The sequence below is a fragment of the Salvelinus sp. IW2-2015 genome, linkage group LG8 (assembly GCF_002910315.2).
Source record: "Salvelinus sp. IW2-2015 linkage group LG8, ASM291031v2, whole genome shotgun sequence".
In the NCBI taxonomy this organism is placed as follows: domain Eukaryota; kingdom Metazoa; phylum Chordata; class Actinopteri; order Salmoniformes; family Salmonidae; genus Salvelinus; species Salvelinus sp. IW2-2015.
In genome coordinates, this window is record NC_036848.1 from 12,527,685 (window position 1) to 12,553,835 (window position 26,151).

At 40.8% G+C, this 26,151-nt stretch overlaps 1 protein-coding gene across 2 annotated transcripts; it reads left to right on the forward strand.

Annotated features, from left to right (window-relative positions):
- Positions 1 to 1,424: 1,424 nt before the first annotated feature.
- LOC111967432 (transmembrane 9 superfamily member 2) lies at positions 1,425 to 24,287 on the forward strand. 2 transcript variants are annotated; one of them, XM_023992447.3, is made up of 18 exons: positions 1,425 to 1,699; positions 5,298 to 5,365; positions 9,540 to 9,633; positions 9,869 to 9,996; positions 10,175 to 10,304; positions 10,581 to 10,708; positions 11,079 to 11,190; positions 11,321 to 11,400; positions 11,934 to 12,039; positions 12,306 to 12,353; positions 12,737 to 12,869; positions 13,673 to 13,792; positions 14,024 to 14,081; positions 14,195 to 14,354; positions 14,570 to 14,721; positions 14,899 to 15,010; positions 15,445 to 15,616; positions 23,633 to 24,287. In XM_023992447.3, the coding sequence occupies exons 1-18, from the start codon at positions 1,565 to 1,567 to the stop codon at positions 23,698 to 23,700; spliced, it is 2,004 nt and encodes a 667-aa protein (XP_023848215.1). In that variant the 5' UTR covers positions 1,425 to 1,564; the 3' UTR covers positions 23,701 to 24,287. The 2 variants fall into 2 exon arrangements, with proteins under 2 accessions (XP_023848215.1, XP_023848216.1); XM_023992448.2 differs by lacking the exon at positions 12,306 to 12,353.
- Positions 24,288 to 26,151: the final 1,864 nt, after the last annotated feature.

A 26,151-nucleotide genomic window follows, 5' to 3' on the forward strand; every position in this document is an offset into this window, starting at 1 on the left:
TTTTTGGTGATTTTAAATATTCAACTAAATGGAAAAGTCATCTCTCTCCACAAAAACAACGGAGGAGAAGACCCCTCCTGTCTCAGCCTCCAGTATTTATGCTGCAGTAGTTACTGTGTCGGGGGGCTAGGGTCAGTTTGTTATATCTGGAGGACTTCTCCTGTCTTATCCGGTGTCCTGTGTGAATTTACGTATGCTCTCTCTAATTCTCTCCTTCTCTCTTTCTTTCTCTCTCTCGGAGGACCTGAGCCCTAGGACCATGCGTCAGGACTACCTGGCATGATGACTCCTTGCTGTCCCCAGTCCACCTGACCTTGCTGCTGCTCCAGTTTCAACTGTTATTATTATTTGACCATGCTGGTCATTTATGAACATTTGAACATCTTGGCCATGTTCTGTTATAATCTCCACCCGGCACAGCCAGAAGAGGATTGGCCACCCCTCATAGCCTGGTTCCTCTCTAGGTTTCTTCCTAGGTTTTGGCCTTTCTAGGGAGTTTTTCCTAGCCACCGTGCTTCTACACCTGCATTGCTTGCTGTTTGGGGTTTTAGGCTGGGTTTCTGCACAGCACTTTGAGATATCAGCTGATGTACGAAGGGCTATATAAATAAATTTGATTTGATTTGTTTAACACTTTTTTGGTTACTACAAGATTCCATATATATTATTTCATAGTTTTGATGTCTTCGCTATTATTCTACAATGTAGAAAAGAGTAAAAATAAATTAAAACCCTTGAATGAGTAGGTGTGTCCAAACTTTTGACGGGTACTGTATTAATGTTATTATGGAGAATTGAGAGAATGGGTGATTCTGCTGGGTCCCAGCACATGCGGTTATGGAAGGGAATTACATTTTATACCAGTTAGCCAACAGAGATTTGAAACAAGATGTAATTGATATTGGGTAGAGGTTTGGCCAAATGTAAGATCAGAGCCATTTTGATAGATGTGTGGCAGAAGAGATGGGACTGAGCACAAGGGCCAGCATTTATATGCCCTCCAAAGAAAGGTTGGTGGACCAAGATTCAAATGTCAGATTCGAAAGAGAGAGGTGGTGTTTGCTCGAATTTGCTTAGGACATTGTACATTGAACTTGTAATTACATCTGGTTGCCAAGCAAGTGAATGGTTTGCGTCTGGAGTGTATGGTCGATGAAACGGTGGAGCATGTGTTGTTATATTGTTGTAAGTATGTTGAAGAGAGGGAAAGATTGAAGTGTAGGGTCATTGAGGTTGGACGTGGTTTGGAAGGGATTTTGGCGATGGGGGAGGGTCTATTAGAACGTAGTAGGGATCTTTTTTTAATTTCTCAGAAGTACTGAGTTAGGTATGAGGATTTAGAAATACTGTAAACTGTCCACACCCTCCAGCACAGTAGGTGGCGGCATGCACATTTAACGTTGGTTTGCGGACCACCATACATCACATAGAAGAAGAAGCGTTGGACGCTAGCTAATTATCTAAGCCCAACTGGCTGGCTAGCTAACGTTATTTTTCCTCGCAGAAACAAAAACGGAACTAGCTACATACCAAGTTAATTGAAATTAGAAACAAAACCGGGACAATGAAGACGCGGATAGACACTGAATTTGTACTTGTGTTCACGTTAGTTGCCTTTAGTACTTGTTCAGGATTCTACCTTCCGGGTTTAGCCCCAGTGAGTTTTTGTGAAGATGGTAAAGGAGGCGATGATTGTCAGGTAAATGTACACATTTGGTCTTTTTTACGGACTGACATTGTCCCACGTGGTTATTTCGCTGTAAACTAACTAGCTTGTGCATCAAATTGACGTTTAATGTTACATTTGCTTATAGTTTATTTCCTTCCGAAAGGCTAGCTAGTTACGGGGTTAGTTCCTAACGTTATTTAGCTAGCTGCATGCTAGTCAAGTGACAGATACTGCTGCACTAGTTACCAAAGCTATTCACTAGCTAAACTATCAAACCTTAGCGTAACGTTACCAGTTGTTGCTAGCTTGTTATCTGATTAGTCTTGATTTGAAGTGGTTGACATTATTAGCTAGTCTGTAACTTGTGCGTCACGGCTGGCTAGATAAGATCACTACAAAACATTTACTCTTGAGAACCCAAGGCATTCTGCCTTATCTCAAGCAAGGTTCTCAGTTATAAGCACTGCTTACCGGTATGACCATGTTAACTACAATCCCGATACTGTTTCAACGTTTAGAAACGCCAATCACCACTTGCGATACCGTTTTCGAAACAGAAAATATAAGTTCCATATATCTGATAATCTTCAAAGTAAAAATATATACACTTACTGTAGCAGGTTTGAACAGATCAATATGGCTTTTTACATCCAGCCGACGAACTACACTCCCTTCTCAGTTATTCTAAGGGAACAGGTGGACATGTTAGATGGCTAATTAACACAGGCGGTCGCCTCTCTGTCTTCCTTAATTAAACAAGAACTGTAACATGGAGGTATGACCATGTGGGAACCCTAATCCCTGTAAAGGGTGTGTAGTAATTTAACCTTTAGTTTTCATCAAACTATTTCTGGCTGATATGAAAGATAAGTTAATTTTGTTTCCAAGACCGTACAGCAAAATAAGCGTGTTAAAGGCCCAGTGCAGTCAGAAACGTGATTTTCCTGTGTTTATCTCCACACTGAGGTTGGACTAATATTGTGAAAATGATAATGCTCTATTAGTGTGAGTAAGAGCTGTTCCTAACCTCTGGCAATAATAGCTAATTATCAGTTTTCCCCCACCACTCAGACCACTCCCAGATAGTCCTAGCAAAATTCTTGCTTGAGAAATTGCTTTAACTAAGAAGCTATTTTTACCATTTTGTTTAAAAACAATCACAGTAATGTACTTAAAGGTGCTACACACTTTTGTTCTATTTTTGCATTGCTATTTCTTAAAATGTCCATAATATATCTGGTGCTAATAGTGGTACGTGTTGTGATTGGCCATAATATTCGCCAAAACCACTGTTCGAAGCTGGTGGACCAAAACCGAAAGTAACTTTCGTTTTCGTCCACCAGTTTCAAACAGCTGTAAAAAATGATATTTGTTGTTACTGAAAATATATTTCACAGTTATTTAGATTAGAGGTCGACCGATTATGATTTTTCAATGCCGATACCGATTATTGGAGAACAAAAAAAGCCGATACCGATTAATCGGCCGATTTATATTAAAAAAATAAATAATTGTTTTTTAAATATATATATATATCATACACACACACACATTTTTGTAATAATGACAATTGCAACAATACTGAATGAACAATGAACACTTTTATTTTAACTTAATATAATACATAAATACACACACACGCACACAACGCTGAAGTGACAATGATACTGAAGAGTCTGCTTAGGAGACAAATACTCTCAACTGTTTGAATAAAAATAGAGTTTAAGTTACCTGTGATGAATGTTGAAAACAAAAACTTTAATTTCTATATGCAGGAAATCCTATTTTAATAATGGGCATGGTAAGAATTGACAACCAAAGTGCGAGTCATAATTCCCATGACACCTTCTAGCAAAATCTGAAAAGCGGTTCCTTCATTTATTCCATAGGATATTTTTAGATTCACTTAAAATAAGGTCTGTGTTTCGTGTAGGCTTACARCACCGTGCCAATTTTATAACTGTGTCGATATCCATAGGACAAGGTAACTCTGATCAATTTTGGCTAAATATAAGTGAAGATAAAAAAAATTGTAGAGTGGATTTATGAAAATATGTTCACAAACGTTACCTTATCCTAGTGAGATTTACACTGGTATCAAAACGTCGAGGCGGTTTAAGCCTGCACGAAACACAGACCTTATTTGAAGTAGATCAAGACYTTCTCTATGGAAGACATGAACGGTAAAATAACGAAGGAACCCCTTTCAAGTACAGCCGCAAGTTATTACAGGAATTATAACGCGTCGACTATTTCTCTCTAAACCATATACCTTTGACTAATCCGGAAACTATCACCTCGAAAACAAAACGTTTATTCCGTTCCGTATTTTATCTAACGGGTGGCATCCATGAGTCTAAATATTCCTGTTACATTGCACAACCTTCAATGGTGTCATAATTACGTAAAATTCTGGCAAATTAGTTCGCAAAGAGCCAGGCGGCCCAAACTGTTGCATATACCCTGACTCTGCGTGCAATGAACGCAAGAGAAATTACACAATTTCACCTGGTTAATATTGCCTGCTAACCTGGATTTTTTTTAGCTAAATATGCAGGTTTAAAAATATATACTTGTGTATTGATTTTAAGAAAGGCATTGATGTTTATGGTTAAGTACACATTGGAGCAATGACAGTCATTGATTGATTGTTTTTTATAAGATAAGTTTAATGTTAGCTAGCAATTTACCTTAGCTACTGCATTCGCGTAACAGGCAGGCTCCTCGTGGAGTGCAATGTAATCAGGTGTTAGAGCATTGGACTAGTTAACTGTAAGGTTGCAAGATTGGTTCCCCCAAGCTGACAAGGTAAAAAATCTGTCGTTCTGCCTAGTTGTTCCTAGGCCGTCATTGAAAATAAGAATGTGTTCTTAACTGACTTGCCTAGTTAAATAAAGGTGTAAAAAAAAAACGGCAAATCGGCGCCCAAAAATACAGATTTCGGATTGTTATGAAAACTTGAAATCGGCCAGATGGTACAATGATTCCCTACACCATTCAGTGCTTGTTGTATTATTAAACTGACTTCAAAACACAGGCCTCTGTGTGTTCATGACCTAAATTACATGCGGGTGTACAGTATATTCGTAGCATCTGTCATAATAGTAACCCATGTTAGTAGTTGCATATTAGATCTCCCCTCTTTCTACATTCCTAACTGATATTTTCTGTCACATCCGCTTGCATGTGCACCCTTTGACAAAGGTGTTTTCCCGCTAATTGCATTATGGACGGAACATTCGCGCGTAGCCTGCTTGCTGCCTTGTGCGTATTGCTGCTCTTATAATGTGATTAAATAATAGTTTATCAACGTGACCGATGCATGCATACTAACCGTAGTCATGCAGGTGTTTGCAAGGTTTAGTGCATGTGCCAGGTGATCTAAATCGCAATTTCTGCACCGGCGCTCAAAAAAGTTGGGTAAATATTTTGTCAAAATGTTCGATAATTTTAAGGATCAACCCCATGGACAATCGTTGGAGTAAATGCAAATTATAATTTTATTCAACACTTTTGCTTGTAAATTAATCTTCCAGGTTTGGGCAGTGCTTTGACTGTATACCAGTAAGTGGTATCGCACAGATTTATTAGGCAACATGCCTGTATGACCATCTCTCTCCTTCCTTAGACTCTCATCCAGCTGTTTGTGAATCGCTTGGACTCAGTGGAATCAGTTCTGCCCTATGAATATGACGTGTAAGTAGTAGCCAAGGTTATTATAGTTTTGTGTTTGTGTTTTAGTTTTTATTTCTATTAGATCTTTGATTTTTATTTGAAATTCTGTTTAGTTTCAGTTTTCAGACTTGATTGGCTAGTTGTTATTTAGTTCAGTTGTATACACACATTTCATTTTTATATTATTTAGTTTGTGTTAGTGTCCGAAAGCATGCATGGGAGGTAATTTCCAGTTTATAAGAGCATGTCAAATTTGGTGTCAATTGAAAGCGAAGAGTCTACATTTTTTGTTGTTGAAATTAAGGCATACAGTGCATTTGGAAAGTAGTCAGACCCCTTGACGTTTTCAAAATATTGTTACYTTACAGGCTTATTCTAAAATGGATTAAATACAAATTTTCCCTCATCAATCTACACACAATACCCCCATAATGACAAAAATGAAAATAGGTTTTTAAAAACAGAAATGCGTTATTTACATAAGTATTCAGACCCTTTGCTATGAGACTCGAAATTGAGCTCAGGTGCATCCTGTTTCCCATTGATGATCTTTGAGATGTATCTACATCTTGATTGGAGTCCACCTGTGGTAAATTAAATTGATTGAACATGATTTGGAAAGGCACACGCCTATCTAGATAAGGTCCCAGAGTTGACAGTGCATGACAGAGCAAAAACCAAGCCATGAGGTCGAAGGAATTGTCAATAGAGCTCCGAGACAGGGTTGTGTCGAGGCATAGATCTTGGGAAGAGTACCAAAAAATGTCTGCAGCATTGAAGGTCCCCAAGAACACAGTGGCCTCCATCATTCTTAAATGGAAGAAGTTTGGAACCACCAAGACTCTTCCAAGAGCTGGCCATCCGACTAAACTGAGCAATCGGGGGAGAATGGCCTTGGTCAGCGATGTGGCCCGATGGTCACTCTGACAGAGCTCCAGAGTTCCTCTGTGGAGATGGTTGTCCTTCTTGAAGGTACTCATATCTCTGCAGCACTCCACCAATCAGGCCTTTATGGTAGAGTGGCCAGACGGAAGCCACTCCTCAGTAAAAGGAAAATGACAGCCCGCTTGGAGTTTGCTAAAAGGCATAAAGGAGTCTGACAATGAGAAACAWGATTCTCTGGTCTGATGAAACCAATATTGAACTCTTTGGCCTGAATGCCAAATGTCACGTCTGGAGGAAACCTGGCACCATCCCTACGGTGAAGCACGGTGGTGGCAGCATCATGCTGTGAGGATATTTTTCGGCGGCAGGGACTGGGAGACTAGTCGGGATCGAGGGAAAGATGAACGGCACAAAGTACAGAGAGATCCTTGATGAAAACCTGCTCCAGAGTGCTCAGGTCCTCAGACTGGGGAAAAGGTTCACCTTCCAACAGGACAACAACAGGAGTGGCATCGGGACAATCCTTGAGTGGCTCAGCCAGAGCCCGGACTTGAACCTGATCAAACATCTCTGGAGAGACCTGAAGATAGCTGTGCAGCAACGTTCCCCATCCAACCTGACAGAGCTAAAGAGGATCTGCAGAGAAGAATGGGAGAAACTCCTCAAATACAGGTGTGCAAAGCTTGTAGCGTCTAACCCAAGACGACTTGAGGCTGTAATTGCTGCCAAAGGTGCCTCAACAAAGTACTAATGAAAGGGTCTGAATAGTTATGAAAATGTTATATTTCAGTTTTGAATTTTTTGTTAATGTGTTAACATTTCTAAACCGGTTTTTGCTTTGTCATTATGGGGCATTGTGTGTAGATTGATGGGGGGGGGGACTATTTAACCCATTTTAAAATAAGGCTGTAACATAACAAAATGTAGAAAAAAGTCAAGGGGTGTGAATTCTTTCTGAATACAGTGTGTATTTGTGTATATATACAGTACCAGTCAAAAGTTTGGACACCTACTCATTCAAGGGTTTTTCTTTATTTTACTATTTTCTACATTGTAGAATCAAAACTATGAAATAACACACATGGAATCATGTAGCAACCAAAAAAGTGTTAAACAAATCAAAATATATATTTTTATTTGATATTCTTAAAAGTAGCCACCCTTTGCCTTGATGACATGGAGATTAATACATCATTATTGGACGTTGCTACCCCGTGTCTGCCCCTCCTGTTTGTTGTGATGCTGAGTTTGCCGACTGTCAGCTGTACGTAAACACATGGACAKATCCATTTTCGACTGTGTTTTGGAAAGGTAAACACTAATTGTTTCAAGCTAACGTTAGCGAACCTAAGTGCCAGCAGTTCATTTGCTAGTGAAATAAATTTAAATGCAAATACGAAAAATAACTGGTCGCATTTGTGCGAGTGTGATATACATTTTATTCCTCGTCCCATTAGTTGTATTTTCCACATAATATTACGAGGATCACGCAACCTGACACTGTAACTGTAATTATGATCCGCGTCACAAAAAGCATTACAAAAGTATAATCAAATATAAACATCTTAAATGGAGTCGGTCTCATGTCCATTGCTCTTGTTTCTTGGCCCAAGCAGGTCTCTTCTTCTTATTGGTGTCCTTTGGTAGTGGTTTCTTTGTAGCAATTTGACCATGAAGGCCTGACTCAAGCAGTCTCCCCTGAACAGTTGATGTTGAGATGTGTCTGTTACTTGAACTCTGAAGAATTTATTTGGGCTGCAATTTCTGAGGCTGGTAACTCTAATGAGCTTATCCTCTACAGCAGAGGTAACTCTGGGTCTTCCTTTCCTGTGGTGGTCCTCATGAGAACCAGTTTCATCATAGCGCTTGATGGTTTTTGCAACTGCAATTGAAGAAACTTTCAAAGTTCTTGAAATGTTCCGTATTGACTGACCTTCATGTCTAGTAATGATGGACTGTCGTTTCTCTTTGCTTATATGAGCTGTTCGTGCCATAATATGGACTTGATCTTTTACCAAATAGCCCTATCTTCTGTATACCACCCCTACCTTGTCACAAGAAAGAAATTCCACATATTTACTTCTAACAAGGCACACCTGTTAATTGACATTTATTCTAGGTGACTACCTCATGAAGCTGGTTGATAGAATCCAAGAGTGTGTGAAGCTGTCATCAAGGCAAAGGGTGGCTACTTTGAAGATTCTCAAATATAAAATATATTTTGATTTAACACTAATTTGGTTACTACATGATTACACATGTGTTATTTRATAGTTTTGATGTCTTCACTATTATTCTACAATATAGTAAAAATAAAGAAACCCTGGAATGAGTAGGTGTGTCCAAACTTTTGAATTGGTATCGTTTTATATTGTTTTGTAAAAAGTGTGTATGGGGGATTGGAAATGAAGCAGACAATTACATTGGAAGCCACAATCTATCTGCAATATTAAAGCTGATCTACCCCTTAAAAAAGAATCAAGTTYGCTACCTAGACACATTTTCCCATTAGCCAGTGATGGTGATTCACAAACTATTTGTTCTATTTGAAACATAATCTCCTGGCAGTATTTACCGGCTAGATTCAGTAGCTTAACCCCTAAATGTGCCGTTCCACGAGAAGAGTGCTTTTTGCGTCCCTATTTGATATTTTAAGTAGAAATTGTACACCAATATTGATTTATAAAAGCCTGTTTTTGTTAAAAGAAGTGCCATTTTAAAAAATGACCGCATGGAGAATTTACAAAATTTGATTTTTAATATGGATAAAGACTTGCTAAAGTGCCAAAATTTAGCATTTTGACTTGTCCTTCCATGCACTCTGTGAATTCTAGGAAGATTTTAACCCATATAAACCAAACATTTCTCCAAGTTTACACCATCATTGTAAGCCCTAGTTATTTTGTTGCTTTGACAGTCATTCCTAAAGATGATTATTTATTTCATTTGATTACTGATTCATTTACGTTTGTCCCTCATTTTAAGGTCAACCCTGTTACGTGAACTGAACTGTCCCCCAAAAAGCCTCAAAACACCAAACTGCACACAGTTTAGAAGGAAATAAAACTGAACGTAATTCYTGACTGTTTTTATTTTAGTTAGTTTTGGAGTCATAGATAATAGTTTGAGTATATATTTGTTCATTATTTTATTTTATTTGACAAAATTGTCTCTTCATGATTCATTTTAATTTCAGTTTTTATCTACTTTAACTTTGGCAGCAGCTCTGACTGGTACATACCTCTGTCTCTACCGTATCTTACTTTTGTTAGATCATTGCACATTCATTGTCAACAAAWWTTTTTCACAGCTTTGACTTCTGCAAAGATGACAACGAGAGGAGACCGTCTGAGAACCTGGGCCAGGTGCTATTTGGTGAGAGAATTGAGACGTCGCCATACAAGGTAGGGCACCTCTGTCATCACAGGTTTCATTGATAGTCTGGCATGTACCACCAGACTTTAATTCATCTAAAGGTTCTCTGGGCCCAGCTTTTCAGGTATTGGATTCCATTGTTTTGTGTTGCTCAATCACTCCAGGCAAGACCGGCTATTCAAGCTGCCCTGTTCTTCCTGTTATACCCATTTATGTGTTACTTTATGGCAGTTTCAAGAGTTTTTATTCTTCACTTTCCCTCAGTTCCTTTTCAAAAAAGATGAGAAATGCAAGAAATTGTGCACCAAAACCTATGTGAAGAGTAAAGCCGATGATAAGAACATGCTGGACTTCCTCAAGAGAGGAATGCAGTTGAACTACCAGCACCATTGGTGAGCTAATCATTCTCCTCATGAATAGGTTGAGATACTTCTAGGTAATTCTACAGAAAATGGGTCTGCTTATCTCCAGGCATAGTAGGACAGATTTGTGTCAACCAAATCACTTGCAGGGCTTTTCCAGTTTGAGTGTTTTTTAATTGGGTTTAACCAAATGTGTCTCTGTTTTCAGGATTGTTGACAACATGCCAGTCACTTGGTGCTATGATGTGGAAGACAGTCAGAAATACTGCAATCCTGGATTCCCCATTGGCTGCCTCGTCACCACCGAAGGGCGCGCTAAAGATGCCTGTGTCATCAATGTGAGCCATACTTTTACAATATCTCACACACAGGATGGTTGCCCAATATCTATCTGATAACACCAGAGATTGTAGCTATGCCAATTCTAGTTCAGGGCAGGCTGTGTTGTGAAATGGTAATATTCAGTAGTAACAACATCATTAGGTTGGACCATGAGTAGGGTGAGTCAGTGAGCTGTTTTTATAATAGCTCTAATGATAACCTGCTTTGAATATGATTGTTTAGTATGCACTATGTAATATGGGGTAATTMACTGGAATCTTTTCTCTTTTCAGTCCGATTTCAACAAGAAGAACACGTTTTACATCTTCAACCATGTGGACATCAAATTGACCTACCACAATGGGGAGGGGGAAGGGTGGAGAGGAGCTCGCCTGGTGGCTGCCACACTGGAGCCCAAGAGGTAAGAATTTCAGACGGKCAGATGGCGTGTAAATCAGGTGATGTATGAGCAGATCTATTCCATTTTCATTAGCCGCACTTGAACATACTGTCGCTGGTGCTTCCATAGGTGGCCATGAATATGCACTGTTCTATACTCGATGAACAACTGTTTGCCACGTACGGTTGTTTTATTTTATTGTTTATTAGTGTKATTTCCACATTTCACCAGAGGAGGCCAAAACTCATACTTTTTTTGCACCGCAGCGCGCATCTGGTATAGAAAAGCAGAGTTTCATATGAGGCACTGGAAAGCCCACAACTTTATAATACTTTTTGAAATGGTTTTGTGTTGTAGCTAGTGGTCTTATGTATGTTTGTGTGATTGACAGTATCAACAATGCTGATGCTGACAAACCGACATGTGAAGGCCCTCCCATGGAGGTTCCTGGAGAGTTTAACAGTGACGTGAAAATCACCTACACCTACTCTGTCAGCTTCGAGGTACATTAGACCAGTTAACCACAAAGTATTTGTTTTACACATACAAGTACACCATGTGTTTGGTCAACAGCATAGTTCATAGAAGCATTAAAGTATCCTCTTTCTCAAATAATCATTTCTTAATTCACAGGAAAACAATGACATCAAGTGGGCCTCTAGATGGGACTACATTTTGGTCTCCATGCCTCACACCAACATCCAGTGGTTCAGGTACGCTTGGTCTCGGGTACGCTTGGTCTCGGGTACGCTTGGTCTCGGGTACGCTTGGTCTCGGGTACGCTTGGTCTCGGGTACGCTAGGTCTCGCAACACTCAGCCCTGATAAGGGACTTACAGCACAGAAGTAGAGAACATCTCTAACAGGCCTCTGAGAAGGCCCTTCCTTATATCCTAATCAGCAGACAACTGTTCTGTAAACACCAGCCMGAGAGACTTGAATGAAGTCAAAACCAAAAGGCAGTGATGTTGTTTCCAGTCAATCACTATCAACAGATATGAGTTTAATCCATAACATACAGCATCTAGTCTAGTGACCATCAACCTGCACCTTAAATGTCACAAATGGAACACTGGAAATCATGTCTAACAAACTCCAAATATGCTAAACAGTATGTTGATCACTCTAAATGTAATAGGAACTTTAGGCATGTTAAATATTCCCATTCCAGTGCTGTTATACAGTAGATTAGTATGTGGTGCTCTTCTGCTGTCATGTTAATGGCGCATGGCTTGTGTTCTTTCCAGCATCATGAACTCCCTGGTCATCGTGCTCTTCCTGTCTGGCATGGTGGCTATGATAATGCTGAGGACCCTGCACAAGGACATCGCCAGGTACAACCAGGTGGACCAGGTAAAGAAACACACACAGCCGCTCTTTGAGACACTCACCATCTCACTTCTCTGACCGTCAAACTATAGGATCGTATGAAACCAAGTTCCATGCAGCGAAACAGAACTGGATTATTCAGTTGTGTTCCATTGTACGCAAAGGAATCTGGCATGAGTGAATGGGGCAGATGGACGTGGCAGAGGATCCATCTGCCAAAAGTCATTGATGTTCTGTATGTTGTCGAACCACAAGCATGAAACCTTTGTTGTAACATTTCATATTCACAGGAAGACATGATAAAGGCTCCACCAAAACAAGGAAAATCCATATTCTATGTAAGCTTATCGAAAGCCATTTGAGCACAAATTGGGGATTGTTGGTGTGATTTCTGGGAGCTACCGCTTGAAGTGTCATATAACTTGTAAACCTTTTAAAATGTGGTGTAGTGCAGGCCATCATTTACAGCTGAACAGACCTTTGAATAAAACAAAAAAAATAATCTTAACCACCTCTGAGTTCTTGTCTACACCATATTTTACAGCCATTGGCTAACGTGATCATGTGGTTTTTGCTACACTAGCAGGTGTTAGACGAGCTGGAAGATGGGCTAATGAGTCACTCTTGGTGATTGGCTGATCCGTAACGAAGCAATTTGAATATGCATACCTTTGACCATTCCATTGGGTCTGATTGGTTGTGGTGCACTCTAACCCAACAGGAGGATGCCCAGGAGGAGTCTGGGTGGAAGCAGGTGCACGGGGATGTGTTTAGGCCTCCCAGGAAGGGCATGCTGCTTTCTGTGTTCCTCGGCCAGGGAACCCAAATCTTCATCATGACCTTCATCACCCTCTGTAAGTAACTCTTCCTCAGATGCTTTAAAACCTCTTAAGGATCTGACCCTTTCTTTAAAAATGTTGCCTAAAATGACATACCCAAAACTAACTCCCTGAAGCAAGGATATGCATATTCTTGATACCATTTGAAAGGGAATATAACACATTAGATCTGGTCAAATATTTTTTTTTGTACCATTTTTGAAATTTAAGAGAAAGGCCATAATGTATTATTCCAGCCCAGGCTCAATTTAGAATGTGGCCACAAGATGGCAGCAGTGTATGTGGAAAGTTTTAGACTGATCCAATGAACCATTGTATATCCGTTAAAAATGTGATATCAAGACTGTCCAAATGTGCCTAATTGGTTTGTTAATACATTTTCAAATTCATAATTGTGAACTCTCCTCAAGCAATAGCATGGTATTCTTTCCCTGTAATAGCTACTGTAAATTGGACAGTGAAGTTAGATTAACAAGAATTTAATCTTTCTGCCCATATCAGATATGTCTGTCTTGGGATTTCTTTTGTTACTTACAACCTCATGCTAATCACATTAGTCTACGTTAGCTCAACCATCTCGTGGTGGGGACACCGATCCCGTGGAGGTTAATAAGCAATGTAAAATCACAATCCATTACAGCATCTTCAGAAGATGGTTTATTCAACATGAACTCAAGTCTACATGACCTATAGGGAAGAGTTTTTAATGGAGTCATAATCATTGTCTCTTATTGACATTTTACTAGAGTAATAGTGGTAGTATTAATGTAGTGGTAGTATTCTCTGTAGTGATGGTGACATCGGTTTGACTCCTCTAGTCCTGGCCTGCCTGGGGTTCCTGTCTCCAGCTAACCGAGGTGCTCTGATGACCTGTTCTGTGGTGCTGTGGGTTCTGCTGGGCACCCCTGCAGGATACGTGTCAGCACGCCTCTACAAGAGTAAGCCCCATTTTACATACTCATCAACGAACCACCCGTAAATTAATTTAATAAGATTGAGTGTGAGAAGGGAATGATACGAATGCAAAACAGATCGTCATTCCAGGGCTACAGTGATCGGGACAGTATGATATTCCCTCCAACCATTCAGTTAGATATGTATTTCTGCCTGAATAGTCTGTATTCTGTATAGCTTATGATTTTAACCCTTATTTCCCCATGTGTCCTCAGCTTTCGGTGGTGAGAAATGGAAGACCAATGTCCTGTTGACAGCACTGTTGTGTCCAGGGTAGGTCAGCTGTTCGCTGTATAAACTGTAACATCCAAAGCTTCATTCATTTGATATTCTCCTTAACAGGGAGATCTGTACAGAGGCTTCACATCTGTCTCTCCCTTCCCCAGGATTGTGTTTGCAGACTTCTTCCTGATGAACTTGATCCTGTGGGTGGAAGGCTCGTCGGCTGCCATCCCCTTCGGCACGCTGGTGGCCATCTTAGCTCTGTGGTTTGGTATCTCCGTGCCCCTCACCTTCATCGGTGCTTACTTCGGCTTCAAGAAACCTGTGAGTCTCAAATCAGATCCCCTACCCCTTGTCCATGGAATCTTATTCATTATGATTTAAATGGCAAAACTGACCCTAGATCAACTACTTTGAGATGGATTATGAATACGGGCCCTGATATTTTGTCCACTTTAACAGCCAGCCCTTTCTAATATGGCGTACAACTTTCCATTTCTTGATGAGTTGCCACCCCTCTCTCTTGCTCCATTCTACAGGCCATTGAGCAGCCGGTGAGAACCAACCAGATCCCCAGACAAATCCCAGAACAGTCGTTCTTCACCAAGCCTGTCCCCGGCATCGTCATGGGGGGCATCCTGCCCTTCGGCTGCATCTTCATCCAGCTCTTCTTCATCCTCAATAGCATCTGGTAGGAAGTTATTTCTATTATATAAAATAACTGTAATGCAGTTGTGTGTCCTGTCACCTGTCCGACCGTCTGTCTGTTGCTGATCTTTCTGGTAGAAGCAACTCGCCTGCTGGGAGACTTGTTTGACTGACTTCATCGATTGATGTAATAGTTAAATGTTTTTATCTTCTGTTCCAGGTCTCACCAGATGTACTACATGTTTGGTTTCCTCTTCCTGGTCTTCATCATCCTCCTCATCACCTGCTCTGAGGCTACCGTCCTGCTATGCTACTTCCACTTGTGTGCAGAGGTGAGAGGAAACCATACTATTCAGTGCCTTCTTTCAGAATAAAGGCCTACTGAAACATGTAGGTGTATATTAATGTAAAAAAAAATTTTTTTATTTAACTAGGCAAGTCAGTTAAGAACAAATTCTTATTTTCAATGACGGCCTAGGAACAGTGGGTTTCAATCACGGCCTAGGAACAGTGGATTAACTGCCTTGTTCAGGGGCAGAACAACAGATTTTTTACCTTGTCAGCTCGGGGATTCGATCTTGCAACCTTTCGGTTACTAGACTAACGCTCTAACCACTAGGCTACGTGCCACCCCGGTAATGTGGACGATGGTGTACTAGGAAACACAGTGAAACATTTACCAGGGTACCTGCTTCAACCATAATAGCAAACGTAATAACTCTTTCAGATCCAGAATGTCTGTAGCGTAACCTTGTGTTTCCTGTAGGACTATCACTGGTGGTGGCGCTCCTTCCTGACCAGCGGCTTCACGGCCGTCTACCTMTTCGTCTACGCCGTCCACTACTTCTTCTCCAAGCTGCAGATCGTAGGAGCCGCCAGCACCATCCTCTACTTCGGCTACACCTCCATCATGGTGCTCATCTTCTTCCTCTTCACAGGTGAGTGGACTGGGAACACTGCTTGAGCCAGGTTCATGAACATGATAGTAAAAACAGGCCGGTGTGCGTCTCAATGAACCATTCGCTTGTATTATTTGCAAAGACCTGTCCTATTGTTTGTTCATGGACTATGGTTAAGAGGCGTTAACCCGCCCGTCCTTCAACACATGCCGCTTGCAGTTTTATGAATGGCGGCGACAAATCTTCTGGAGTAGAGATCTGTCCCAGAGGCATTGTGTTGGAAAGACTATAAGAGGGAGAAAGAGGTGGGGATTGGAATGGAAATTGCTAAGTGTTTGAAGAAGCCGTGTTGATTAACATCAAAGGGACTGCTCAGCCCGGCCCTGTACACACTTGCTAGGATGCAGGAACCCTATCCCGTTCCAGTGACGACATAGACCAAAGAATGCACTAGTATTGCGCAAGTATTGTTTGCTCAACCCCCCTCCCCCCGTGACAGGCGTCACACCTCTGATTCCTCTAGTTTTACTGGCAGTACAGCTGTACTTTGCTAAATGCACTTAGACTTTTACCGCAGACATTTCCTTCTTACGGCAACATTTTAAATAAGTCTCCTTGYAGATGCTGGAGTGCATCCTTTTAACTGAGACCAAATAAAGACTCATTATTTTTAAAATTTCCAATGTTTTTTTTTATTTTCTTGATCATAATGAAAGGTGTGCAGCTTGTAGTCTTAATGTGGTAATTTATACTGCAGAGGAATACAAACCAGTCTTCTAAATGGGTTGAATTTAGTGGCTTTCCCTCTTCCTGGTTCCTGTGCCAAGTTTGGCACTGAGCAGCTCATTCATATGCTGAGAGGAGGGAGAAAGGCCAGACTGTGTTCCACACAGTGAACTCCTCCCACTCTACTTCATGGAAAAGAGCTGGTCATAGGAGCTGTGGTGGAACAGCACTCAGCCATGCTCTCTGACCACCTCTCCATGTTCCTACTCTTAAATTATATATGTATCTGTAGTGTTCATCAAACCTGATTATTAAATTTTTTTGAAGATCAACAGACCCCCTGGTCTCCTCAGTGGGACATTTTGACTGGACTTGACCTATTATTAGCACTATTAAAACCGAGCACGCGTTTTAAACAAACGAATACCGGACGTATTTGTGAATTGCTGCTTGTAGTAGTTGATCAATGGTTAGCCCTCCTAATAGGTGTTGGTTTTAGAGAGAGGGTAGCTTTCGTCTCCTAGAAAATAAACGTGAGGCAGCGCCCAATTTACCGGTTGCCATGGATTCTAATAGATGCACCAGCATCCCTGACTACGGCTGTTATGGAAACTTCCCCTCGCCGGCACTCAAAATATATAGCTGTGTACCAGGAGGAGAGCAATGTGGGCGATTACTGGGTATCCACACTCACAACAATACTGCTATTAACAGATCTGCCTCTCGCCCTCTGTCCTTACTGTGATGTGTAACGGGTAGAAATGGACACAGGGTTGACATGGTAACGACACTCTTCGACCCCGTCTGGCCTTTGCTTACACACACACACACACACACACACACACACACACGTGACCTAGGACACAATTTAAGGAAAGTCCATACAAAACTACCCCTAAAGAAATTAGTTTCTCTCTCCCGAAATATAATATAGACCTATGATTTTATGGTGACCTCATCAAATGGATCCTAATAAATCAAGTTAAAATCATAGGCAGATGAGCCTAAGGGCCAGATGTAGCCTATATCACCGAAACAGTGTCAGCCCCTATCTTAAGACTGCGATAAGCAATATTGGGATGGGCTGGCAGAAGATTGATCAATCTAAGATAAAGGGGCTTCATCGGAATAATCCTAATCTGCCCCATTTCAGATTTTTGACATTTTTAACAAGACATCACCCAATCGTCGCCTTCCCATTTCACCTCGTCTCAACTTTGATCAAAACTTAATCCAGGAGTCTCTTGTATGGCTCTCATTGAGCCATCAGATACGGGTGTTKAWTTTTTTTTTTTATATATATACATTTTGTCCCATGATTTTGCCCAATTTAAATTGTTCTCTCCAGAGAGGAGCTCAAACATCAGTGTCACTCCATTTCCACTCTGACAAACTGAATGGTATGTATSTACAGGTAACAGCCAAAATAAGTTAAGCACTAATATAAAGTGTCTTGATAGGGTGTTGAGACAGAACAGCTTCAATGCACCTTGGCATACACAATATATACAAGTATGTGGACATCCCTTCAAATGAGTGGATTCGGCTAGTTCAACCACATCCGTAGCTGACAGGTGTATAAAATCGAGAAATCAGCCAGGCACTCTCCATAGACAAAGATTGGCGGTAGAATGACCTTACTGAAGCGCTCTGTGTATTTCAACGTGGCACTGTCATAGGATGCCACCTTTCCAACAAGTCAGTTCGTTAGATATAGGCTCAGCCGCAAAGTGGAAGGCCACACAAGCTCACAGAACGGGACCGCCACGTGCTGAAGCGCGTAAAAATCGTCTGTCCTCGTTTGCAACACTCACTACCCAGTTCCAATCTGCCCCTGGAAGCAACGTCAGCACAATAACTGTTCGTCAGGAGCTTAATGAAATGGGTTTCCATGGCTGAGCAGCCGTACACAAGCCTATGATCACCATGCGCAATGCCAAGTGTCAGCTGGAGTTGTGTAAAGCTCGCCGCGATTGGACTCTGGAGCGGTGAAAACACGTTCTCTGGGGTGATGAATCACGCTTCACCATCTGGCAGTCTAACAGACGAATCTGGGTTTGGCGGATGACAGGAGAACATTACCTGCCCCAATGCATAGTGCCAACTGAAGTTTGATGGAGGAGGAATAATGGTCTGGGGCTGTTTTTCATGGTTCAGGCTAGGCCCCTTAGTTCCAGTCAAGGAAAATCTTAACACTACAGCATACAATGATATTCTAGACGATTCTGTGGTTCCTACTTTGRGGCAACAGTTTGGGGAAACCCCTTTCCTGTTTCAGCATGACAATGCCCCCATGCACAAAGCGAGGTCCATACAGACATTTTTTTACGAGATCAATGTGGAAGTACTTGACTGGCCTGCACAGAGCCCTGACCTCAACCCCATCAAACACCTTTGGGATGAATTGGAACGCCGACTGCGAGCCAGGCCTAATCGCTCAACATCAGTGCCTGACCTCATTAATGCTCTTGTGGCTGAATGGAAGCAAGTCCCCGCAGCAATGTTCCTTCCCAGAAGACTGAAAGCTGTTATAGCAGCGAAACGGGGACCAACACCATATTTAATGCCATGATTTTGGAATGAGATGTTCGATCAGCTTCGACGAGCAGGTGTCCACATACCTTTGGTCATGTAGTGTAGATTCTACAAGTATCTGGAATTCTATTGGTGGGATGTGACACCATTCTTCCTTGAAAAATTGCATGTTTTGTTGTTGGTGACGGACATCGCTGTCTCAGGCYACGCTCCATAATCTCCCACAAATGTTCTCTTTGGTTGAGATCTGGTGACTGAGACGGCCATGGCATATGGCTTACATCGTTTTCATGCTCATCAAACCATTCAGTGACCACTCGTGCCCTGTGGATGGGGGCATTGTCATCCTATTGGGGCATAGCCATGGTAGCCTAAATAATGGTCTGCACAGCATTTTTAGACATGACCCTAAGCATGATGGGATGCTAATTGCTTAATTAAGGAACCACACCTGTGTGGAAGCACCTTCTTTGTTTCTTGTTTCTCCAAGTGTTTCCATTGTTTTGGCAGCTACCTGTATGTGGCTGTAAAAGACATGTACAGTTTGTACATTACACCCATGTCATACAGTGTATTTACAGTCCTTCAGAAAGTATTCACACCCTTTGACTTTTTCCACATCTCGCTCATACAGCCTGAATTGTTTTTAGTTACTGGCCTACACACAGTACCGCATGTCAAAGTGGATTTTTCATATTTTTTTGTTGCCATTTTTACAAATAAATAAAAAGCTGATATGTCTTGAGTCAATAAGTATTCAACCCCTTTGCTATGGCAAGCCTAAATAAAAGTAAAACATTTGCTTAACTAGTCACTTAATAAGTTGCACTCTGTGTGCAATAATAGTGTTTAACATACTTTTTGAATAACTACCTCATCTCTGTAACCCACACATACAATTATCTGTAAGGGAGGTTTTCCAATGCCTTGCAAAGAAGGCCATCTATAGAGTACCACAGTATGAGTCATAATACCCATAAAGTCTAGCGGTCAAACAAGGAAATGGTTCCAATTGTTTTTCACCATTCATTTTTCCCGTAGAGTATTTTAGAAACACTTAAAATAAGGGTTGGGTTTCTTGTAGACTTACCCTGGCGTGACGTTTTGATAACTGTGTAAATCTCTCTATGCCAAGGTGTCTTGAAAAGGATCATGGAGAAATGTTGCACAATCCAGTTGTGGAAAGCTTTTTAGAGACTTTAATTATTATTCTTTTTTAACTAGGCAAGTCAGTTAAGAATAAATTCTTATTTACAATGACGGCCTACACCGGACAACACTGGGCCAATTGTGCGTCACCCTATGGGACTCTCAATCACGGCCGGTTGTGATTCAGCCTGGATTCGAACCAGGGTGTCTGTAGTGACGACTCTAGCGCTGAGATGCAGTGCATTAGACCGCTGCGCCACTCGGGAGCCAACTTACCCAGAAAAACTCAGCTGTAATCGCTGGCAAAGGTGCTTCTACAAAGTATTGACTCGGGGGTATGAATACTTATGGAAATGAGATATTTCTGTATTTAATTTTCAATAAATGTGTCATTATGGGGTATTGTGTGTAGATGGGTAAGATAAAATAATTATATACAGTCATGGCCAAATTTTTTGAGAATGACACATTAATTTCCACAAAGTTTGCTGCTTCAGTGTCTTTTTAGATATTTTTGTCAGATGTTACTATGGAATACTGAAGTATAATTACAAGCATTTCATAAGTGTCAAAGGCTTTTAMTGACAATTACATGAAGTTGATGCAAAGAGTCAATATTTGCAGTGTTGACCCTTCTTTTTCAAGACCTCTGCAATCCGCTCTGGCATGCTGTCAATTAACTTCTGGGCCACATCCTGACTGATGGCAGCCCATTCTTAATGCTTGGAGTTTGTCAGAATTTGTGGGGTTTTGTTTGTCCACCTGCCTCTTGAGGATTGACCGCAAGTTCTCAATGGGGGAACTTAAGGTCTGGGTAGTTAACTGGCCATGGACCCAAAATATCGATGTTTTGTTCCCGAGCCACTTAGTTATCACTTTTGACTTATGGCAAGTTGCTCCATCATGCTGGAAAAGGCATTGTTAGTCACCAAACTGTTCCTGGATGGTTGGGAGAAGATGCTCTCGGAGGATGTGTTGGTACCATTCTTTATTCATGGCTGTGTTCTTAGGCAAAATTGTGAGTGAGCCCACTCCCTTGGCTGAGAAGCAATCCCACACATGAATGGTCTCAGGATGCTTTACTGTTGGCATGACACAGGACTGATGGTAGCGCTCACCTTGTCTTCTCCGGACGAGCTTTTTTCCGGATGCCCCAAACAATCGAAATGGGGATTCATCAGAGAGAACAACTTTACCCCAGTCCTCAGCAGTCCAAACCCTGTACCTTTTGCAGAATATCAGTCTGTCCCTGATGTTTTTCCTGGAGAGAAGTGGCTTCTTTGCTGCCCTTCTTGACACCAGGCCTTCCTCCAAAAGTCTTCACCTCACTGTGCATGCAGATGCACTCACACCTGCCTGCTGCCATTGCTGAGCAAGCTCTCTACTGGTGGTGCCCCGATCTCGCAGCTAAATCAACTTCAGGAGACGGTCGCTTGCTGGACTTTCTTGGGCTCCCTGAAGCCTTCTTCACAACAATTGAACCGCTCTCCTTGAAGTTCTTGATGATCCGATAAATGGTTGATTTAGGTGCAATCTTACTGGCGGCAATATCCTTGCCTGTGAAGCCCTTTTTTTGTGCAAAGCAATGATGACGCCACGTGTTTCCTTGCAGTTAACCATGGTTGACAGAGGAAGAACAATGATTCCAAGCACCACCCTCCTTTTGAAGTCTGTTATTCGAACTCAATCAGCATGACCGAGTGATCTCCAGCCTTGTCCTCATCAACACTCACACCTGTGTTAACGAGAGAATCACTGACATGATGTCAGCTGGTCCTTTTGTGGCAGGGTTGAAATGCAGTGGAAATGTTTTTTGGGGATTCAGTTCATTTGCATGGCAAAGAGGGACTTTGCAATTCATCTGATCACTTTTCATAACATTCTGGAGTATATGCAAATTGCCATCATACAAACAGAGGCAGCAGACTTTGTGAAAATTAATATTTGTGTCATTCTCAAAACTTTTGGCCACAACTGTATACAGTACCAGTCAAGTTTAGACACCTAGTCATTAAAGTTTTTTATTTTCTTAATTTTTTTTACTGTTTTCTACGTAGTTTTGATGCCTTCACTATTATTCTACTATGAAATACCACATATGGAATCATGTAGTAACCAAACAAGTATTAAACAAATCAAAGTAGCCACCCTTTGCCTTGGTGACAGCTTTGCACACACTTGGRGTTCTCTCAACCAGCTTCACCTGGAATGCTTTTCCAACAGTCTTGAAGGAGTTCCCACATATGCTGAGCACTTGTTGGCTGCTTTTCCTTCACTCTACGGTCCAACTCATCCCAAACTATCTCAATTGAGTTAAGGTTGGGTGATTTTGGAGGCCAGGTCATCTGATGCATCACTCCATCACTCTCCTTCTTGGTCAAATAGACCTGGAGATGTGTTGGGTCATTGTCCTGTTGAAAACCAAATGATAYTCCCACTAAGCGCAAATCAGATGGGATGGTGTATCGCTGCAGAATGCTGTGGTAGCCATGCTGGTTAAATGTGCCTTGAATTCCAAATAAATAACTGACTGTGTCACCAGCAAAGCACCATCACACCTTCTACATGTTTCACAGTGGGAACCACACTTGCGGAGTTCATCCGTTCACCTATTCTGCGTCTAACAAAGACAAAAATCTCAAATTTGGACTCAAAGGACAGATTTCCACCGCTCTAACATTGCTCATGTTTCTTGGCCCAAGCAAGTCTTCTTCTTATTGATGTCCTTTAGTAGTGGTTTCTTTGCATTAATTCGACCATGAATATCTGATTCACGCAGTCTCAACAGTCGATGTTGAGAGGTCTGTTACTTGAACTCTGAAGCATTTATTTGGGCTTCTATTTCTAAGACGGGTAACTCTAATGAACTTATCCTCTGCAGCAGAGGTAACTCTGGGTCTTCCTTTCCTGTGGTGGTCCTCATGAGAACCAGTTTCATAATAGCACTTGAAGGTTTTTGCGACTGCACTTGAAGGAATTTTCAAAGCTCTTGAAATTGTCGATATTGACTGACCTTCATGTCTAAAAAATAATGATGGGCTGTCATTTTTCTTTTCTTATTTAAGCTGTTCTTGCCATAATATGGACTTGGTCTTTCACCAAATAGTCCTATCTTCTGTATACCACCCCTACCTTGTCACATCACAACTGATTGTCTAAAACGCATTAAGAAGGAAAGAAATTCCACAAATTAACTTTTAACAAGGCACACCTGTTAATTGAAATGTGTTCCAGGTGACTACCTCATGAAGCTGGTTGAGAGAATGCCAAGTGTGCAAAGCTGTCATCAAGGCAAAGGGTGGCTATTTTGAAGAACCTAAAATCGATTCTGATTTGTTTAACACTTTTTTTGGTTACTACATGATTCCATGTCTTATTTCATAGTTTTGATGTCTTCACTATTATTCTACAATGTTGAAAATAGTACAAATAAAAACCCTTGAATGAGTATGTGTGTCAAATTTGACTGTGTGTTATTTAATCCATGTTGAATTCAGGCTGTAACTCAACAAAATGTGAAATAAGTCAAATGGTATGAATACTTTCTGAAGTCACTGTATTATACTGAGTGTGTAATGTACAGTGTTTATTTTGTATACAGCAGTACTTGTGTCTAAGAGTTTCCCCCCCTATCTTCCTCCTCAGGCACCATTGGATTCTTTGCCTGCTTCTGGTTTGTAAATAAAATCTACAGTGTGGTGAAGGTGGACTAACGGAATGAGGGCCGGACTCCCTGCTCTCCCAGTGCAGCGCTTTCACAGTGACCGCTTTGAGGAAAGGAAGCCCTTTGAATGACTTGAAAACATCACGTGTCTCAGAAGATCTAGAGAGGTGAAGCCCTCAAACTTGATATGTTGCGTTCGTAATTATTTTTGGCTTATACCGTCTAAGATTAATTGACATTTTGATTTGACTTGCACCTTGATCTACGAGGTGAGTTCCAAAGATCTAAGTTAGCGGGTGACTGGTTAGGGGAGGGTGGTGAAGGATTCTCCAAAATGATTTCCCCCCCCATTTCTAATGTTAAAAAAAAATAAGTACTTTATTTTGCTTTTATATTCTCAGAAACCTAAACTTATATTTTTATTTTTCACCAACTCTGCTGTATTCAGAAGATATGTGTTGATACTTAAAGAATGTCACCTATATGGATCTGTCCTTTACAACATTTATTTTTTGTTTATGTTTTGGTTGTTTTTATATTTGTTTGGTGAGGTGAAGACGCTGTAGAATCCTAACCATTTAATGACCTGTACTATCGTTTTACAGTAATAGATACGGTATAAATATCTACAACTGACTCTGCCATGAAGAAATCTGTTTGTTATTTTTATGGCTATATTTTGGTTGATATGAAAATAAGAATATGTAGTTAGAAACACATCTTTATCGTAAATGGATTTGCTATAACAGTGGAAATGTAAGCCAAAGCTTATGACTCATTATGTTTTTGGGGGGGTTGTAATGTCTCACACAGCACAGGAGAATACAACTTGGTGGATGATGATGATACAGTATACCACATTTAGATGTTTATTTCTTATTCGGTAACTTACTGTAACTAGATGCGTAAAATCTCTATTCTCTCAGATGGACATTTTTCCCACCTTTTTAAAGGGGCAAACTGGGATTGGTACATCCATTTTATTTATTTTGTTTAATAATTTTGTTCAATCATATACAGCTGTTGATTTATTGAAGAATAATGCCCAGCTGTTTACCAAAATAAGTGGCGGTGTGACCGCTTTTGTTTTTCAAATCTTGGATTGCCCCCTTTTTTTAAAGGCAAAGCATCAATCTCACTGCCGCTCCATGGAAGGAGTTCTGATCAGCGTTGTTTAAACTCACGCTTGATTAATTTTTATAAATTAACTGTACACAAGCATCCTCAGACCATGTTTAGGGGGGGAAAATATATAGAAATCTTCACAAATGTCTAGTTTTTAAAGAAGTACTGCATATAAAACATTCTGTTATTTACTTTAGTGTCACTATTTTACATGTTCAACGGGAAACATATCACACAATACTTTACAATGGTGTTGGCGATGATTGCCATCCTTTTGATGTTTGATTGTCAACTAGCACTCCAGGTCAATTACCTTTTAAACAAAATGTCTGAAAATTGAGATTCTCAGCACTCAAGTCTATATCACTCATACTTAACACACTTCAGGCTCTCAACAACATGCATACAGATCACACTTACTGAAGGACTTCCACTCAACAGAGATTAACCACTGCTGAAACTACTATATCGGCACCATGTTTGTTTGTTAGCCAACAATTCTGTGATGAGGTCTCAGATGAACTTGCTTTAGATTGAAAACTTGCACTTGAAGTACTTAAAAAAAAAAAAAAAAATAGTATTGGTTCCTTAAGACCAGGGGCAGAGGCGGCTCTTTCTACATGTACAGTCAGGTCCATAATTACTTGCACCCTTGATAAAGGGGGAGGGGGGAAGACTATGAAATAAGTAATACATTAATACATATTGTATGCTAAAACAATTGGGAAATTATTTTATACTAATAGAATTACCAAAATGATTGGAACTCCTGTTTTCAATAAGTCAGCACCCTCCCCTTGCGAGGATAATAACTTTTTTCTCAAATGTTCTATGAGATTGAAGGACACGTTGGGAGGGATCTTAGACCATTCTTCCATACAGAATCTTTCCAGATCCTCCATATCCTTACATCTGCTCTTATGGGCTGTCCTATTCAATTCAAACCACAGGTTTTCAATGGGGTTCAAGTACGGGTACCGAGATGGCCATTGCAAAATGTTGATTTTTGTGGTCAGTTAACCATTTTATTTGTAGGTTTTGATTACTGATTGGGGTTATTGTTTTGCTGGAAGATCCACTTGCAGTCAAGTGTCCTGGTACTTGGTCAAGTTCATGATGCCGTTAACCTTAAGGGCCCRAGGACCAGTGGAAGTAAAATAGCGCCATAACATCAAAGATCCACCACCATATTTTACCCAAGGTATGAGCTACTTTTCTGCATATACTTCTGTTTTTCAACATCAAACCCACCACTGGTGTGGGTAACCAGAGCTCTATTTTCATGTCATCTGGGCAAAGCAACGGTTCCAATCCAAGTGCCAATGTCGTTTATCAAACTCCAGGCGGCCCTTTATCAAGGGTGCCAATAATTATT